The sequence below is a fragment of the Leucopleurus acutus genome (genome assembly GCF_964270905.1).
Source record: "Leucopleurus acutus genome assembly, chromosome: 13".
Classification (NCBI taxonomy): Eukaryota; Metazoa; Chordata; class Mammalia; order Artiodactyla; family Delphinidae; genus Leucopleurus; species Leucopleurus acutus.
In genome coordinates, this window is record NC_139155.1 from 41823583 (window position 1) to 41841926 (window position 18344).

Genomic DNA, 18344 nt, shown 5'->3' on the forward strand with positions numbered 1-18344 from the left:
AGAAAAAGGAATACAGAGTAAAAGGTCCACAACTTTACTGAAATATACAGTTTCCTGTCTTAGTATGTAGAATTGTAGAATATACTCAATTCCCTGTCCTCTTCCAGCTCTTTCCTGCCTGTGTTTCTTTTTCTTTTATACTCTCTGAAGTAGAATAACCTCCACCATCACCATCATATATCTCACCTCTTTCAAATTGCACCTCTTGTAACCTGCCTTCTCTGATATCTTCCTCATCCCCAGCGATGTATAGGCAACTTTTCTTTCTCCTAAGAACCTAGTTTATTCATTGTGCCTTATATGAAACTCATGTAGGATAGACACTGTTTTCTGCCTTGCATCGTAATTCTTTTGTTACGGTCTAAGAACAAATTCCATGTGGAGTCTCTATGAACTCACAATCTCAAGAAGAGTGTCTAGCACATAATAGGTATTTGGTTAAAATTTGTAAAGAAAGTAATATAAAGAATATACATTATTTCCTCATTGGTAGATCAGAATTAGTCTTATTTAATTATTGTGCTGAGCTTAAGTTATATGCTTTGGAACACGTAGCTTATCTCAGTGCCATCACTATCCTGCTCCTTTAATTAGAGCCCATTCTTCCAATGGCAAGGGCCGAATTAAGAGCTCCCAAACAAGGATAACACCCTTCCGTATAATTAATTTACTGGAAAACTGAATCTCTTTGTTACTTTCTTACTCTCAGTATTGGTTTGATCATTTTAAAATCAATGTCCTATAACCTTTCAGCAGTAGTCATGCATGCATATGTAACACAGGTATGACTTTATCTGCATCAGTAAACTCCTTAGTCTGAATGTTTTGACTTCAAAATGTAGTCAAAGGACTAGAGATGGGAGACTATGTTGCATTTTGGGGCAAACAATAAATAGTTTTTTGGACCTTATAAGCATCTGACCTGCATTTTAGGATTAAATTTCCAAGTATTAATCTTAAAACGAAGATGATATATATTTTTTTCCTATTCATTTTTCCCAAGGCACTTGGCCTAAAGGCCATAATGAAGAGCTACTGAAAGTGAGTACAAAAGTAGGTCAGGTGCTTTGGGAGATTTCAAATATATATCACATATATTTATACACAGAAATAGAGATATACATATACATGTATACATATAGAGAGAAAATAGATATATGTATGTGTATATATATATATAGAGAGAGAGAGAGATACATATTATGTATATGAGTAGATATACTTAAATATACATACACCACACACTGTTATAGGTTAATTCTTTTTATATAGGGAGAACTAACCATTGACTCTGGTGCTGATGAAACTACTTCACACAAAATGCTGGTGGGGATGTTAGAAATAATTTAAACAAATGGTATTTCTAGGATCTGTACTAATTGGTGGAGGGAATGGGGAGTAGGGAAGGAGAAAGAAGTAAACAAATAGGCTGCCACTCATGGTCAGTGTGATAGACAAGAGCCAGGCTCACTTGGACAGCCCCCTTGGCAACACTAAATCCATCCCATCAAAACTAACCTCAGCACAAACACAACCCAAATATTCAACTGCCCTCCTGATGTCACTAGATTCCACACTACCTGTCATCATATTTCACATTCTCCTCTGTTGCTAGGTACACTGGGCACCTTAATTTCCAAAGCTCCAGGTGCTGTTTTTCCTTGGGACTCAAATACAGAGTTTTTGATTCCAATTCTATGGTACCCAGGCTGAAATTTGAGACAAACACCATCGATCAGGGCCTGTGAACCTAAAGGTCGTATCTACAGATCTAAACACTACATGTGTAGCAGCCCGGTACCCATATGCCAGCAGCCACTCAGGTTGGAGCAAACTCTGTTGGGTAAGGAAGTAGATTTCCCATGTAAAGCAGTAAACTGATGTGAATTGTTATGATAAACAGGAGTCTTAGATTTGTGGTTTATAATTCTGAAAAAGTATCTTTAAGGAAGAGAGAATAAAAGCCATTAACGTGGTTTTATGAAGCTAGACAATAAAAAATCATTACGGTATCCTCAATGTCTGCTCACCTCTTTATATTAAATTTTTCTAATACAGACATCAAAAACTTTGTTTTAAATTTTGATTTATGAAACAGTGGCATGTGAGATTATCAGTTCTTTTACCATTTACAAGATAAAATATGTGGATATGTATTTGTTACAAATGAGTGAATAATTAATTTGTTCTTCATGAAACGTACTGATTTACTCAGGAATGAAATATGTAAAGCTGTTGAATTTAGTTACCTTGGTAACATCTGGAGTGAACCACTCTGTCTAAAAATATTTTCTCCTTTATTGTTTATTCTTTATATAAAAATTATAAATACATGACTTTTATTAAAGACTCTCCTGATAAATGATGTTTCTCTTACCTGAAAAATGAATAAACGGTATACTATTTACTAATATTTATGATGATATCAGATTAAAGAAACAGATATAGCTTGTTTAATTTTTAACTATAATTGATATTGGATTTGTTTCATGCTAATGTAGATTTAGTTTTTAAATGTATCTTTAGCGTTATATTTTTTAACATATTGATAAACTTTTCTTACATGAAACTTTTATTATTTTTTAAAGGATTCTAGTTCACAAAATGTTAAATCACAGTTTTCTTCATGAATTAAATAATTGGACTTGAATGTGTCCATTATACTCTTCTTTGGATTTTCTTGGAAAGAAATAATCAGAAATGACCTTTCATACTTTAGCATAACCATATGACTTAGCATAAAAGAACGTCCATAAAATTCCAAATTACTCATACGTTATTCCCCTAATTTTGTTTTTCAAACCTTGATATTTCCTTGTTAAAAGAATGTTATCAGTTTCTCAAATTAATAGCCATGGAAACTGCTACGTCATATTTCTTATGGCCAGTTTCCTAAATTCTCTTGTCTTCTCTCCAAATGAGGTCTTTTCTTGAACGGGTACATAAACAGAGTAATTTAAAAGTAGAATCTTGCGCTGTGAACACGTTTTAATTTTCTCACAAAATAGGTTCTGAAAATTGTTTAAAAATACTATTTTGCTGATAATTACACTGAATGCCCTTTGTTTTCATTTTTTACAAGAGCAAGGAACCTGGGCTTTGTTCTGGACCCTTGTCTATCTATTACCAATCTTAACTGTTCTTTTTTTTTTTTCTTTTTTATTGGAGTATAATTGATTTACAAGGTTGTGTTTCAGGTGTACAGCAAAGTGTTTCAGTTATACATATACATATATTCATTTTTTTCAGATTCTTTTCCCATTTAGGTTATTACAGAATATTAAGTAGAGTTCCCTGTGCTGTACAGTAGGTCCTTGTTGGTTACCTATTTTATATATAGTAGAGTGTGTATGTTAATCCCAATCTCCTGACTTATCCCTCCTCCCTGCGTTTCCCCTTTGGTAACCATAAGTTTGTTTTCAATTTATTTTCTATTCTTAAGATTTTGTTTAGTCATCCACTCTTATTCTGCACTGCTGCTGTTTTGAGCTTTCAGCAATGCTGACTTAGATGGCTTCTACATCTCCTAACTGGTCTCCCCAATTTCCATTTTGTCACCTTCATACTGTTCTCATCCAAGACAGAGTCATCTCTTTAAAGCATATTTTTCTCACATCACTTCCCACAGTAAATTAAAATTACTTCTGTTGACACTCAAGGTAAAATCCAAGCTCTCTGATACACAAAACGCTTATCTTCCTCCCTTTTTAGGTCTTCCTTTCTTCTGTCTCTCTTTTGCGTTCAGCTCTCTACTCTTATTCCTCATGTGCCCTGCATATTCTTGCCTCTGTGACTTTGCACCTGCCGATGTCTAGGTGCGGAATGCTCTTCCCCAACTCTTCACCTGGTTAAAACTTTGGAATTCAGCCACCTTCTTTAGAAACCTCTGATGCCTTTATCCCTTGTTCTGGATTCCTTGTTCCTTTTTTACTCTGTAGTTTAGTTGAATATTTATTTGTCTGTCTCTTTAAATTATCTGTGAACTCATTGACTCATTGAAGCTGCAGGGGTCTCTATTGGTCAAATATTTGACCCCCTTTTGGCCAAAAATAGGCACTCAGTAAATGTTTGTTGAACAAATGAATGAAGAAGTGAGCTGTACTACTCCTTCAGAATGTAAACATTATTTCTGTGAATTTAATTGATTAGATGGCATCAAATATTTCATTACACCTTACAAAAGGAAAGCATATTTGAGAATAGCAGAAATCAAACAAAATAGTCACAAAAAATCACTGAATATTACTACTCTTGCTCACTGATATTTACATGGTTTCATTGATAGCCCTGCCCTAAAGGAAGCAGTTTAATACTTTTGTCCATCATAATCCTTTAAAATTAATAGTAAATTCTTATCATAAATGTAAAGAGGAAATTAAGAGAAACAGAATTTTATTTTTTATGTAAATTTTATTTCTGACTCTGAGTACACTGTTATTGATATATTTTCTTCTAAACAAGCTTATTATATATTTTAAAGCCAGAAAAGGTTTCCTAATTCTGCTTCTCCGTTTTCCCTTTTTTCTACAGTTTTTCCATTTTTGTTATAGAAAAATTGTATATACATTTAATTATATATTATAAATGATACATTTTATAATACATTATAAATTATACATAGAGTAGATAATAGAGAATATTAGAAAATCCAGTGCCACACTGTTAAGAGGACATCAGTATTAACGTTTTGGACTACAACTTTTCAGTCTTTTTGTTCTTGTGTTTATGTGTTTTCTTTTTACGAAATCGGGATCATATCGACCACACCTCTCTGTAGCTAGTTTTTTCCAGTCAGTGCCTCATGACTCACATTTTCTTGTGTATTTAAAATGGAATATTGATTAATTCCATAATCTAAACGTTCCAACATATGTTAAGCCAAATTTTTATTTTTGATAATTTACATCATTTCTAAATCTTGTATTATAAACAACACTGATTTAACTGTCTTTTTACCTGCACAGAGATGCATGCAATGATTAAACTCCTTAGGCTTAAGAGTCTTCATAATGACTGGAGCAAAGTTTCTGAGCACTTTTAATGTTTCAGATGCATATTAAACACCCATAGCTTGTACCAATATATACCCCACTAGCAAGGTGGAAGATGCTTTCATCAGAGAATTTTCACCAAATCTGGTTGTTCTCCCTGGAAAAACAAAAACTACTTGCAAAATAATTGGCAAATATCTTGTTCTCGCTTTTTTTTTTTTTTAATTTACTTTTCTCTGAGATTGCATTTGAGATTGAACTGTTTTCTTTGTTTCATCTTATTATTTTATCTTCTAATTATTTTACTTCACTTCCTGTGCCTAAATTTGCCTACTAGATTAAAAATAAGAATGGCTACTTCACAAGTTTATTGCTAAGGATAAACTACACATTATATGTAAAATTAGGTAGCACAATGCCAAGCACACAATTGGAGCTCAATAAATAGTAGTTGAGTCTATTCTCTAGAGAATGGACTTGAGGATATGGGGAGGGGGAAGGGTAAGCTGGGACAACGTGAGAGAGTGGCATGGACATATACACACTACCAAGCGTAAAATAAATAGCTAGTGGGAAGCAGCTGCATAGCACAGGGAGATCAGCTCAGTGCTTTGAGGGGTGGGATAGGGAGGGTGGGAGGGAGGGAGACGCAAGAGGGAAGAGATATGGAGACATATGTGTATGTATAACTTATTCACTTTGTTATAAAGCAGAAACTAACACCATTGTAAAGCAATTATACTCCAATAAAGATGTTTAAAACAAAAAACAAAAAAAAACCCACAGTATCATTTACATTAGCATGCCAAACTGAAATACTTAGGTATAAATTTAACAAAATATGTATGAGATATATATGAGGAACACTACAAAACTCTGATGAACAAAATCAAAGAAGAACTAAGTAAATAGAGACGTCTTCCATGTTCATGACTAGGAAGATTCAATATTGTCAAGCTGTAAGTTCTCAATCCCAATCAAAATCGTAGCAAATTTTTAGGGGTATTGTTTATGAAGATTGTTATACCTCTTGTTACATTTATCCTGTTATCATTATAAATTTTCCTTTTATCTCTTGTACCAAAAAAAAAAAGCTAGTTGAAGTAGAAACTGATTAGCATATCAATAAAATCAAAATATAAATTTTTCTTTCCAACAGATGATTCTGCTGCCGAGAGCTTTAATGGCAATGAGACTCTGGGGCATAGTTCAATTGCTTCAGGGGGAACACACTGCAGGGAGATGGGCGACTCTAACGGTGATGGCAAAACTGGGCTGGAGCCGGACGAGCAGCCACTGAACCTGAGTGACAGTCCCCTCTCAGCACAGCTGACTTCAGAATACAGAATAGATGACCACAGCAGTAATGGAAAAAACAAATATAAGAATCTGCTAATTTCTGACCTCAAGATGGAACAAGAAGCGAGAGAAAATGGAAGCAAGGTAAGGTCATGTTACGATTTTCAAAGAACTTTTAAGTTGGTCATGAAGGTCACAAAGAAATACTTATTTATACAAGAGATAAAGATTATCGTCACTAAAAATATTTTAAACAAATCCCAACAATGGGTTACCAAGAAATTTATAATCATAGATACTGTGTGTTCATGTTATATAAACAGAATAAATTTCAGGAATAACAGTGAACAAAATGCATCCTCTCTTAGGCAAAGTGGTGGGTTTTTATATATGGAATCACTTGATTTAATGTGTCTCACTTATATAATCTTATGCATCTTGTCTTTGGGAGTTCGTTGAACTCAGATGTGAAAGTTTAGCTCTCAGAACACAATTCTGAACTATAAAAAAATCACTAGTTTCTCCTTGATTGGATAGGCGTATGTGGCGATAAAATTTCAATTAAATTCTTAAGTTTGCTTTAGAGACCTGTGGACTTCAGTCAGTAACTTACTTCACGTGCATAGGAGAAATGTGTCAGTTTTCTGGATGAAACGTATAGATCAAATGACTCCTTGAACAAACAATTTAACATAAACTGTGTTATACAAAAGACAGAAATGTGTTTCAGATATATTATCTAAATTTCTAGATTCTTTATATCAGAATAAATTACAATATTCCCCATTCCCAATGGATTTATTCTTTAAAACAATAAGCTATATTTCTATCATTTTGAAATAATTCATGCTGATGACTTTGCTCTATAATTTTTGAAGGTATGCTTTTGAACGCATGAGGATTTTTATAGCGTATACATTTTGACTCCCTCCACTGCTCGCACTTCTAAGTTAGAGCTGTAGAATTGGTCTTTTGAAATAGATCCTGAAAGCAAAATGTCTTAATCTGGATTAATTTCTGAATTTACTAAAGCGCTATGCTTTCTAAATTGGCTCTATTTAAATCCGATTGCTTGCCTGACGGTGTGTTGTTTTATCCTCTTTTAAGTAAGTTACTGGACATTATCAGACTCTTAAACACTTCTGCCTGAGGAAGGCTGTTACAACTTTTGCAGGGGTAAATGCACAGTACTCTCTTTGGTGGTTTAAAGCCAGATCATACAAACACAGGTGATTTTATATTCACTAACATGATCTGAATCCCCATGTTACATTTTACAGAACAAAACAACCCTTAAGTTTCCCTGCCCTCCACATAACCCTGTCTTTGTAAAACTTAATCACAAAATGTCCTTTTAATGCTATATATCTGCAGAAATTTTTTTCTAAAATCATCCAGTGGTTTGCTCTTCTCTTCTTTCCCCCCCTGTTCAATATTACCATAGGAACGATGCTCATTAAAACACATTCTTCCATACATTAGACGGAATGAAGTTACTTTCCTACCTCTTTCAAAATGAGGCTATAAAAAGCACAGATTGATTGAGCTGTGAAGAGTAAGATGGGAAGTGGACCCGGGGGAGAAGGAGGCACCTCTGAGGAAGAAGGTTTAATGGTTCGGTTAAAGAACAGCTTCCGTAGCTGACTGAGAAGTAGCCAGAGAGACAAAAGACAAATCAGAAGGGCATAGTGTAGGAAAGCTAAGGAAAGTCCATCTTTCAAGAAAGAGAGCGGTCAGCTTTGATAGACACTGCTAAGAAATCAAATCAGTTGAAATAGAAAATAATTGAATTCGTAAGAATAGTTGTGGCAGCATGTTGGGACCAGAATCCAGAGGGAATTTTTTCAAAAAGGATATATTAAATACCTGTCACACTTACAGCAATGGGTAGATAATAGAGACAACTCAAAGACAGAGGAGTCTTTATTCATACGGCTCTTAATACAGTCATGGTAAAGAGAGTACATACGTTACCAAGTGCAATCTCGTACTGCTCACCGCACAACAGTCCAATAAGTTGAGGTATTGGGGTAAGGAATAGCGACTTTGTTCAGAAAGCCAGCAGACCCAGAAGATGGTGGATTAGTGTCCCAAAGAACAATGTTATCCAAGTTAGAATTCAGACTTCTTTTATACTAAAAGGGGAGGGTGTATGGTTGGTCGGTGCAGACTTCTTGGTGTGGGAATCCTTTGTTCTTGTAGCTGTCCAGGCAGGTCCGGTCATAAATGTTATTCTCTGTTCTGCAACTTTTTATCTCTATATGAATGAAGAAGTGTTATACCTTTAAACATTCTCAGAGCCTTGAGAATGGGCTATCCTGTATATTTCAGGCTGTAGGCAACATTTTTAACTTGTAGCAAAAACAATAGAACAGGAAGGTTAAAGTAAAATAAACAGATCCAGTATGGAGTCAGATTTATTCTTCCCTATTACACATATACATAGAAAAGTTTCTTAGCAAAAAAGTAGGCAAATATCTATTCCTGTGTTAAAACATGGAGAGTTCTGAATAAGAATATACTATTTCTATTGAAGTAATGAAGAGGGCTTCCTTCACGAAGTGAGTCTTGTACTTTGAAGGAATTGTAAGACTGCCATTTTTCAGAAGGATTCTCTTATTAGACACTGTGAAGGACCTGGAATGGAGACAGGAAGGGTGAGTGGCCTCCTAGACTAGGAAACTACTGTCCATTCCGAGATAGGTATGACTTCATAACATGGTATGTGAGGAAAAACCCAATATCATTATGCAAGGTAGACTATTTGCCACCAATTAATTTATTCACCAACTATTTATCGAGGAACTCCTACGTGCAAGGCACTGTTAGAGGAAGCAAAAATATGAAAATGAGCAAAGCAGGGTCCCTGACTCTCAAAAACGTATTGTCTATCAGGAAAGGGAAGCAAACTTGTAATTATAATCTGATTCCGTAAGTAATATGTTGGGCATATGGCAGGGTGACATGAGAGAGCAGAGTTGGGACACCCATAGGACCATGATGAATCTTAAGGAAGACTTTATAGACATCGATGCCAGGGATAAGTGTGAAGGGCAAGAAGTGATTCAGATGGGGAGGATTATTTATGGTAGAGCATGTTTCGAGGCCTAGAACAGTGAGAGAGTACTCTGAGCATGGAGATTGGCAAGGAGCTTAGCACGGCCGCAGTGGAGAACGTGTGGAGGAATGGAGGATCAAGAGGCTCTATCATGAAGGCTTTGTAGGCCGGTTTAAGGACTTTGGATTGTATCCTATAGGTGGTGTTTAGCATGATAAGGTTATGGTCAGCTTGGAATTTTAGAAAGATTATTCTGGCAACGTTGTAGTGGATGAATACAATAGGGACTAGGAAAAAAAGACAGAAAATGGTTAGAGAGTTATTGTGGCAGTCCAGGAAAATTATAATGCAGAGGCATAGTAAAAAAAGTAATAACGAACATGATACTTTTGTTCTTTTGACACTGTGTCTGCAGGATTACCATATACAGCTCCATAGGTTGTATATTGTCAAACTCTTGGGAATGTCTTTCACATAGATTACCATATGAATGGCCTCTTTACCTCTGTACATTCCATTAGGATGTAAATTCTATAAGAATGATGTCTACCATGCTCACTGCGGTATGTCTAGCACATGGCTTAATATCTGGTACATAGTAGTTTCTCAAATATTTTGGAGAAATAAAGTTTTACTGAATGTGGAAAGTGAAGCAGAGAACATTTTGGTATGACTCCAGGATTTAGGGTCTTGTTTCCTGAGTGAATGGTGATTACATTTACTAAGATTCAAAATGAGAAACATTTGACGGAAGCTGGTTTGACATATAAAGTTTATGGTATTTATGCAGTATCCATTAGAGATGTTTAATAGGTATTGGGGACATATGTTTCAGCTTAGAAGAAACATCCAGGTTGGAGAGAGAGACATTTGAAAGATTTCAGAGAAGTGCTGCTAGAAGCTGTTGTGGTTGATAAGATCACCTCAGAATTACATAGACTAGGGAGAGAGGAGCTCAAAATATATCATCCTGCAGAATGTAAACCCATCAGGAACAATTGACATAGAAGGAGTTTGTAGGGAAAAAAGAACCCCAAAAGAAAATGAAGGCAGCCAGATAAGAATAGGGGATATTTTAGAAGCCAAAATACAGGGCATTTCAAAATTGATGTAAGTGGTTAAATGGAGTAATCCTTAGGTGAAGCGACGTAGGTCTAAACCTGGAGGATGTTTAGGAGAGTTAAGGCTTAGAGTATGGTCCAAAACCCATGGCAGAGGAAGAATTAGCAGAGTTAGTGGGAAATTGGATTGATGTTAGTTGTAGAGGCTGGGTAGGAAAGCTGAATCATTTTTATTGTGAAGGAGACTGTATCTGGAATTTTGCTTCAGGAATTCTTCTTGCAATCCAACTCTAAACGCAGAGTGCCGCAAGGCTGTCAGGTGACCTTCATGTAAAGGTTTAGCAAACTCATCTGTTCAGTGGTACCTTTTCAAGTCCTTAGGAATGTTTCATCAATTCTGTGCAAATTTATAAAGTGACACTATTACCAATTCTTTCTTCCAATATTTTTGAGGCTAGCCTCTGTTTTACCTTGGAGAAATTTAAAAGCCTAATTATGTAGTATCTCTGAGAAACTTAGATTCCAGTGAGTTTCATATTGACCTATTTCACAATTTTATTATGAAGAATATCAAGCAAAAATGATTATAAAGCATTTTAAAAACTTAACAGTGAATAGAAATGCTTAAAAAGAATAGCTGAACTGGACTAGGCCATTTACAAATTGCTTATTATTATGCAAAGTCGCTTACTGGACTAGCTGGGCATCATATTAACCAATCTAAAGAAGGAATCTATTGCATGAAAAGAGTTTAGGAGTTATTTATTTGCTACTTGCAGATGGCCACATTTTTAAAGGACAACTGGTAACATTAGAGCCCCAGAAGAAAGTGGAAATGTTGATTAAGAGCTTGGAAAATAAGACTCAGGAGGAAGCATTAAGGGACTAGTTATATGAAAAAAGAAAGGCCAAGAAAACCCAAATCTGGGTATAGATATGTTCAAAATTATTAATAGATGAGAACAGAAACAAACCTAGAACTCTAATGGAGGGAAATACATAACTTAAAAACGTGTATCATAGATGTTTTTTTTCTTTTTGGTTTTCTCTTTTTCTCTTAGTATCTGTGACCCAGCTGCATTTTACTTAATATGGTAAAATATTCTGAATCAATCCCTGAAAGAATAATCTTTCACGTAATAACTGCAGTAGGAAGGTAATTATTGTTTGAGGGTTAATGTGTCACTGTAGTTGCTACATATTTAGTTTTTGGCTTAGTTCCCAGGACCCTTCAATCTTCACTTCACTTAAAAATATGTTTTTCCTCAATGTGGCCCATGTGACATCATTTTCAATCTTTCCTTTAAATTTTTATCAAAATGGATATTACCATTCAAATTAAAGTTTATAAAATATTTCTCACAATTACCATTAATAATTGCTATGTGATTTTATTTAGATAGGATGAATGGAAGCAGTTGATTTTTTCAAAATATCTCTTTGAAATATTTAGGTGTAATGAGATTGCCTTTGAAACATAGGAATGGTGGATTAACTTTTGGAATAATATTATTTTTGTCTTTGTCATGTGGCTATTCAAGCTTATTATTGTTTTAATATGATGATTTTCAATTTTGGGCTTCTTGGTGTTGTGTAAAGATTTTTGGCTCAGATGTGGTTCAGATAGAAACAACAATATATATTCAACAAATGTGCCTAATATGTGCTAGGCATTAGCCTGGGTGCTAGAAGGACAAAGAAAAAAAGGTCTCCATCATTAAGAACTCACATTTTAGCCAGAAAGGTAGACACATAAATAAACAGGTGTATTATAACAGGGAAATTAGTTTGTATGTGAGAATGCCTTCTAGGCCTATTAGCCATGCCTTGAAAAGTCCTCAAGTTAATTCGTAACAGTTAGGTAGGAGATAGTCACCTGGTGAAGGGGAGAAGGGAATTCTTAATGAGAAGAGCATTAAGTTAGTGTTTAGAAATGTTGAGGGTGGAAGTGGTGAGAGATGAGTCTGGAGAAGTAGTTCAGGTGTAAGACTAGGGTAGGCTATGAATGCCCTTTTATTGCTTGAACTTCACTTTGTAGTTTACAAGGAATCACTTTAGGATGTTGGATAGGAATATAGCATGGTCTGATTGTGTTTTGGGATTCATCATTGTGGCATCTTTGTTACAAGATGGCTTTAAGTGGCATAAAAAGGGAGGAGGCTGTAAACAGAGCATGAGGTCCTGCCTTAGTGAGGTGGTAGTAGGGATGAAGATGAAGGCAGAGATTTAAGAAATGTTTAGAACGTTAAATGGACAGAACTGCGTGTGAAAGAAACTAACAGCCACAGGATAAAGGGATGATGACACTGGGATGCCATATCAACTCTAATAATGATGAACACTTTTGTAAAGCTTTCATATTTTTAACTTAAACCGATTCATTGTATCTGGTAAGGAGAGAACGTGTAATCACCAGTCTCACTGAAACATAAGGGCATAGATTCTAGTGGATGTTGTACTATTTAACTGAAATTAACTATATATCAATAGTTACTTAAGCGGTAGAGCTTAGTATTGAACCCAGATCATCTGAAACCCATGTGCTTTTCACTACACCCACATTGGCTGATGCTGTGTAAGACCAGTTATGTTTACGGACCCATATGGAGGCTATGACGGGCAAACAATTCAGAGAGGCAGAGATCTAGTACAATTAGCAGTTAGTTGCTTGATAAATGGCAAATACTTGCAGTGACATTTCTTATATGAATATATATTTTTTGCTCTTATGAATTATTTTACAAAATGAAAATAATATACCAGATGCCTCTGTTGAAAACCTAAGCAAGTCTACAAAATATCCATTTATTGTTTTAGTGCATGAATGTAAAAACAAATGGGTAGGAGCCGAGTGAGAGTGGGTCTTTAAAAAGCCCCAGGGTAAAATTTAAGCTTAAGTTTTACTAGCTACCAATTTAAAATAGTATTCATGTAATATATATATATGTATATATACACATACATATATACCTATATATTTACATATGTGTTATATAGATAGAGTGTATAAAACACACACATATAGTGTATTTTATTCTTACAGGTTGCCTGGACTTCAGTTCTGCTAGTTATTGGACATATTCGTCCTTCTGTTCTTAGTACATTTTGTAAATCAAAAGATATACAAGAATGATATAGTATAAATTGGTTTTATACTATCTGTCCTATTTGCAGTCTAAATTTAAAAGTATATAATGCTTTTGTGAAAAAATGCTTGCTTTGCTCATAGACTGTAAAATTATTTACACTATAGAAAAATTCAATCTTTAAAATCAGGAACCACTTCATTTTGCATTTGAAGAAATTGAGATGAACCCAACTGACTCCTACCACCCAAATCAGTGTCCTTTTGAATTCTTATGCTGTCTTGCTTACTGTTATATATGCTTATATTCTTTATAAGTTATTACAGAAAAACGGATGGTAGAACTACCATTTTTGAGTGCCTGCTATGCGTGTTTCAGTCCATGTTAGATCATTTCACACTTGTTATCTCAGGAGAATGGAGAAGGCAAAGGACTTTTATAATTTATATATGAAGTATGCAAAGTGAAGTTGATTTTAATTTCCCATACGCAGCAAAATATCAATTTTGAGTTCCTTTCTAAACATTTAAGAGTTCAGTTGGGTCAATACGCAATCTCAGCTGATCCTTCAGCCTTCGATTCCATACGTTCATAAATAATCTGGTTAGAATGATAGGTTGTATCTGTAACCAAAGTACAAAAAAAAGAAAATGGACCACTTGTCATCTTTGTGTTTATTTGATGGTTCATCAATAGCTCAAAAAGAAACAAGAGTTTTATTTTGTATGTTTTTGTGTTCAGTGTTTTTTGAGGTTTCTGGAGGATATTTTCTTATTTTGTTTTATCAGTGTATGTGTGTTTGTCTGTTTTACTTATGTTCTATCAGTTGGAATAATATTAAATAGTTAAAAATGTAATTTGGTCTGTAGGTGTCTTGAGAGAATGGTAGAGGAACCCTAAGAGAAAGAAATGTAGTTGAAATACCCTGCAGTGATTTATACATGTCTCATAATGGATATTAAAAGCATTCCTTGAAACACTTGCCGTTGACCCAAATTTGGGGAAAGAATAAAAGAAGAAAAATTAATGCCAGAGACAGAGAGCAGTACATTCTGATTTGTCTCAATATAATAGCTTATGATTTTCATTAATATTAAATATTTGATGAGTCTTAAAGTATACCCCCTAAGAGCAACTATCTGTAGCCTCGTTATTAGTATTTTTAAAATATTTTTGAAACGGAGATCCTGGAGTTAGCTGGGGTCAAGAGGGTAACTCAGATAACAGAGTTAAAAAGAAGAGAATTAAGTCATTAACTTGGTCCCAAAGAATAATAATGGCAGGTAACATTCATTGAGTTCTTACTATTTTCCAGGCACTCTTCTAAGAACTAACTCATGTAATCCTTATAACAACACAATGGAATTAGGCTCAGTTATCATTCCCAGTTTTTCACATATGGAAAAACTAAGACCCAAAGAATTTATAAATATGGCTATACTAAGAATTTCTATAATTCGGATTTAAACCCCAAATCATTTGGCTCACATTTCAACCACTACAGTGTAAGTTGAGGTCATGGGATAGGGTCTGAAAATGAGCAAAAGCAAATTTGACTTAATGCTGAGACCCCTAGCTGCTATTTTATGGTTCACAGTTGTTCCCTGATCGGGAAGCAATACTGCAGCTCTGTGCCTTTGAGCGTCTATACTTTTTAAGCCTGGATACTTCATCAGTAAAATGCGGATAATAATACTTAACCTGTAGGCAATTGTGAAGATTAAATAAGGCTGTGTTCATTTTTCACATAAATGCACAGTAAACGGAATTGCTGTGGTGAATGTTTTTGACTCCAGAATTTGAGGCTTAGCTAAATCTTGCAAAAATGTTCTCAATTCATAAATATTTATTTGGGGAGTTGAATATCCATTTTTAATAGCCTACTAATTACTTAACTCAGATTGATGATTTGAAGAAACATATTTATTTCAACTAGTGTGTACTACTTTCCTTTTCTTCCTCTTTTTGTCTCCTTTTCCTTATTTTGTTTTAGTTACACTTATTTTCCAGGAATCTAGAATATATAATACATTCCCAGAGGCATTTTACAGGCATTTATTCTAGGACCCATTTCTGGGAATTTATAACATGTACTCATAGAAATAGATCCTAGGATATCTTGGAACTGCTGCTTATTAAAATCTTTCCTGACTCTGTTGGAATTTGTCCAATTCAAATGTCACCTTCCTTCTTAACACCTTCCTTGATTACCTCAACCAGGAAAAAAAATCTCTTCTTTTTTCAACTTTTAGAAGGTTGGTCCATGAAGAATGAGGACGAGGTGGTGGGTGACGGATTGTGTGGTCGTACACTAAAGTGATTTACTTGCGTGAGGCTTGCTCCCTACAAAATGTTTGTTGAAGGGAAAAGATACAGTGATGTGGGAATATCTTGTATTGATCTTATTCTACCCACTTTCTCGCAGTAGCAGTTTCCTCACATTGTATCTTGGCTTCCTTGAACTCCCCACAGTGCAACTGACTCTGGTCTTAATATGAATTAATGGAATATGAATATGTCCTATTCCAGGTAATATGTATACAGTCTTACCTCTCTGGGCCAGAGATTCTCATTTGAATATTTCACAGTAAACCGTGACTCAAATGGTTATGACACCAAAAGCACAAACAACAAAATCAATAAATGGGGCTACATCAAACCTAAAAGCTACTGCACAGCAAAAGAAACAATCAGCAAAATGAAAAGGCATCCTGCCAAATGGGAGAACCATTTTGCAAACCATGTATCAGAAAGGGTTAATAGCCAAAATATTGGGTTGGCCAAAAAGTTTGGGGTTTTCCGTAAGATGTTACAGAAAACCCCGAATGAACTTTTTGGCCAAACCAATAAATGAAGAGTTCATAAAATTAAGTAGCAAAAAAGGAAGGAAGAGAAAGAGGGAGGGAGAGAGGGAGGGAGGGAGGGAGGAAGGAAGGAAGGAAGGAAGGAAGGAAGGAAGGAAGAGGGGGAAGGAGCAATCTGACTAAGAAATGGGCAGAGGCACTAGATAGAAATTTTTCCAAATAAGTTATCCAAATGACCAACAGGTACATGAAAAGATGTTCAACATCACTAATCATCAGGGAAATACAAATCAGTTTTCAGTTAACAGCAAAACTAAAAGGAAAGTACAGAGATTTCCCATATACCCCTTGTTCCACACATGCATGACCTCCCCCATGATTAACATCCCCCACCAGAGTAGTACATGTGTTACAATTGATTAGTCTATGCTGATACATCATAATCACCCAAGTCCACAGTTTACCTCAGGGTTCACTCTTGGTATTGTATATTCTTTGGATTTGGACAAATGCATAATGACAGGCATCCATCATTATGGTATCATACAGAGTGTTTTCACTGCCCTTAAAAATGCTCTGTGCTCTCCCTATTCATCTCTCCACCACTTAAGACAGGCTTTTAAAAACCAAAATTAACCTGTGATATTTATTTCTACATTTTAACTAAAATATTATGCCTGGTGTTAGCTTTCTCATCAGAGATGCTGCTATAATGCTGAACTAATTGTCTTTAGGTCAGAATTGTCTGAGTCACCAAATACTCCTCAGTTCCTGTATGGGCAGAGTACTATAGACTGTGGAAGCTATAGAATTGCTTCTGAAGGAGCTATTACATAAACCAATTAAAAGGTGAAAATAGATGAATGTCCATCCTTATGTGCAAAAACTGTTCTGTGAAAACACAAAGGAATTGAAGGTTTCATGGAGGAAAGCATTTGTATGAACCCAAAGAATAAGGATAATTATGATGAGAGAAGGTTAAGGAGCTGAACGAAAAGCAGAGAATAAAGTCACAAAAACAAGAATACGCCAAAGTGATCTGAGAGCAAATAACCTTGAGTTTGGATGGACTAAGGAGTGCATAAAAGCGAGTCAGGGCAGACATTTCCCAGTCCTAATGTGTGCTCCTTCGTTGGTGTCCCTGAGCTTGGGGAACCATGGAAGAATACAAGCAGCTGAGCCGCAGAGTGGTGCACTGACTGAGCCTTGGGCAGGAGGATGGATGTGTCAGTGCTACAGGGAATGGTTTGAGGATGCTGGAGACAGGAGGTGGAGGGAAGCTTTCCTGGGGAGAGGTGCAGGGGCCTTTGCCGGGGCAGGAGCCATGCCAGCCTGTTTTGTGCTTAAGGCGTTTCAGATTCTAAAGGGTCAGTTAGGCATGAGTGGCTGCCAGGTGGAAATGTGAGGCCAACCTTGAGGAGAAAGACTAGAGAGGAAAGAAGTAGGAGTCATCCACACAGTGTCAGCAGGAGATCAGGTAGGAAATTGGCAACCAACAGACCAGAGCCTTTCTCTATGGGCTGCAAGAAGAGAGAACAGGGAGGAGGGGTAGAGATGAAGCTGAGAGCCAGAAAACACAGAGAACCTGGCCTGTCCAGCCCCATGTACGAGAGGGAGGCGATGGATCATTTTCAAGGTGGATCATTTGGGGAGTTGGAGAAGGGAAGGAGCCATTGACTTAGGTGTCCCTAGAGGCCTTCCAGAGGGCAGTTTCAGCTGAGTGGTGAGAACAAACGCAGATCTCAGAGAACTGAGGTGTGAGGCAATATATGGTTTCCTTATAAAAAGGGTTCATTGGATTTATATGATTTTTAAAATTATATTTGGTTAAAATAATAGTATGATTATAAAAATGAAATATAAGTTTAAGTTAATATTTCAACATACTGCCTTAACATTGGCTTTTCAACCAAATTCAACAAATTCAGATTCGAGCACCAATTGCATACTAAGCACTAAGATTGCTGAAATGAAAAAGACATAGATCTTCTCTCCAGGGGCATCAAGAAAAGAGGAGAGACAAACACATTACTATATGATAGTCT

At 35.7% G+C, this 18344-nt stretch overlaps 1 protein-coding gene across 5 annotated transcripts in view; it reads left to right on the plus strand.

The window, feature by feature from the left end:
- Nucleotides 1–18344, plus strand: part of NOL4 (nucleolar protein 4) — a gene marked incomplete at both ends in the record, with an annotated part of 393313 nt that overhangs the window by 206393 nt on the left and 168576 nt on the right. For all 5 annotated transcript variants that reach the window (XM_082853659.1, XM_082853657.1, XM_082853658.1 and 2 more), the window contains one exon: nucleotides 6151–6434. In XM_082853659.1, the coding sequence (XP_082709785.1) occupies nucleotides 6151–6434 (284 nt within the window). The remainder of the gene's footprint in view (nucleotides 1–6150; nucleotides 6435–18344) is intronic.